The sequence below is a fragment of the Orycteropus afer genome, unplaced genomic scaffold (assembly GCF_000298275.1).
Source record: "Orycteropus afer afer isolate SDZICR_OR568_19922 unplaced genomic scaffold, OryAfe1.0 scaffold00077, whole genome shotgun sequence".
Lineage (NCBI taxonomy): Eukaryota > Metazoa > Chordata > Mammalia > Tubulidentata > Orycteropodidae > Orycteropus > Orycteropus afer.
In genome coordinates, this window is record NW_006921664.1 from 9,620,849 (window position 1) to 9,623,118 (window position 2,270).

The 2,270-nt window shown below is 40.7% G+C and overlaps 1 protein-coding gene across 1 annotated transcript in view; it reads right to left on the reverse strand.

The window, feature by feature from the left end:
* Positions 1 to 689: 689 nt before the first annotated feature.
* Positions 690 to 2,270, reverse strand: part of SUGCT (succinyl-CoA:glutarate-CoA transferase) — a 1,528,177-nt gene continuing 1,526,596 nt past the window's right edge. The window contains exon 14 of the mRNA XM_042780991.1: positions 690 to 853. Coding sequence (XP_042636925.1) covers positions 690 to 853 — 164 coding nt within the window. The remainder of the gene's footprint in view (positions 854 to 2,270) is intronic.

Here is a 2,270-nt window from a genome sequence, read left to right on the forward strand (position 1 = left end):
TACTGATTTCAGAACTGCTTCTATCCCCCAAAATAGGTAGATACCTACACCCCCAAATGGGTAGAAATTGATTTTGCCACATATCATGGAATCACCAGAGAAATACAACATAAAGCAAGTACTTATTCCCACAAGGGAGAATGGAGTAATTTTGAAGTGTGCATGAACAAAACCCATGGTTTAAATTACAGATTAACAAAGTGTTCATGAGCTCAAAATTAAGTTATTCTGTTTAAAATCAATTGCAGAGACTGTCACTCTGTGTATTGCTTTGACTTCCTAACAAAGGTTTAGATGAGGACTTTATGTGTAACTAGAGGATGTCAAGAGATCTGCTCTCTTTTAGACCTGTGTGGGCTGGAGGAGCAAATGTTTAGGCTATTAACATAGTTAGATTTAGTAGTGTATTTTGCCAGAAAAAAAAAAAATCAAATCATTAAAAACAAATCCACAATTAAACCATTATTGGGGAGAGGGGGAAGTATGAGAATAAATGGTAGGGAGCATTTAAAAGGCACTTGATTCATTAATACCAGAACTGTTCTAGAGGTGCCAGGCAGGAAATCTGGAGTTACTCTAGGTTTTCCTTTCAGTGGCACAACTGGGAAGAAAGGTCCAGAAAAAGCATTGCTATCTCCAGCAAAGTGTATTCAGATTGTGGTTTTGAGGATGACAGCCTTTCCCCTTTGTCACTTGGCTTCGTGTTGGGTCACCACTCCAGCGTTCATCAGTTCTCTGATGGTACTGTTGTCGTATTGGAGGGTTTCCCTCAGGATGCTCACTGTGTCCTGTCCAAGCAGAGGAGGTGGCTTGGCCACTGACATCTTGAACTTGCTGTATCTCACAGCTGGGCCTGTCGAAGAAGGAAGAAGGCAGGAAGGCTGTTAATGACTAACCCTAGGAAATTAATTACCCAAGCAGCCTGGGGTGTTTTCAATGAATGCCAGAAATATCATTGCCAGTTACACCCTTGTAGATGCACCATCATTTTGAGGAGAAAAGTATTTTCAAGTGTGGTTTCTCTTGACTCAGGTTCATCTAACTGTGCAGTGGTCATTGGCCACATCCACCATAATGCAGAGGGCTGTATGAATGTGGCTGAAATAGTCAGAACCTGTTTAGAAACTGTTGGTCCTCTCACAGATGGTCAGGCGGAGGTCATTCAACTGCATGGACTTTCTGAGTCCAAGAGAACAATGACTACAGACACACAGTATTTCTTTTGGGGTTGGAAATCTGACTGTAGATGAAGGCGAGACGGAAGTTTAGTATTCAGTGTCTACTTTATGAGAGTCCCTGGGTGGTGCAAACGGTTAATGTACTTAGGTTCTTGCTGAAAGATTTGTGGGTCAAGTCCAACTGGAGGCATCTCAAAAGAAAGACCTGACTATTTAATTCTGAAAAATCAGCCATTGAAAACCCTCAAAACACTCAAGCTGAACAGGGTTGGAAAGCCAAATGGGTTTACACCTCTGAATATATATAGGCTTGATAGATATATCTATATATGTGCAAATATGTCAATGAATATAACAGAGCTTTAAAAAAAAAAAAACCAAAAACACTGTCATTGAGTTGATCCTGACTCATAGTGACCCTTTATGACAGAATAGAACCACCTCATAGGGTTTCCAAGCCTGTAATTCTTTACCAAAGCAGATTGTCTCATCTTTCTATAGATAATGCAGCATGTCGTTGTTGTTAGGTGCCATTGACTCAGCTCCAACTCATATAGAACCCATGCACACAATCCTGCACCAACCTCACCATTCTTGCTATGCTTGAGCCCATCATTGAAGCCACTGTGTATAATAGAGCATGGAGGGGGCAAAGTTATGAAAACTTCTTAGCCATAACCAAACACCTTGAGGGAATAAATTGCTGGGCCTCGGGACTCAGGACCATAGAGTTTCAGGCACACTTAGTTCAACTGGCATAATATAGTCTACAAAGTGAAGACTATTTTGGTGAGTAGTTACTGGGACCTTAAAATCTTGTGAGGATCCATCTAAGGTACACCTACTGTTTTGTCATTGTCCAGAGCAAAGAAGAGTGAAGAAAATCAAAGATACAAAGAAACAATTAGTCTAAAGGACTAATGGACCATGTGAACCCTAGTCTCCATGACCCTGAGACCAGAAGAACTAGTTGGTACCTGGCTACTACTGCTGGCCACTCTGAAAGGGATCACAGTAGTAGATTCCAGATAGAGTGGGAGAAAAACATGAAACAAAACTCAAAATCATAAAAAAAAAAAAAAAATCCAGCTC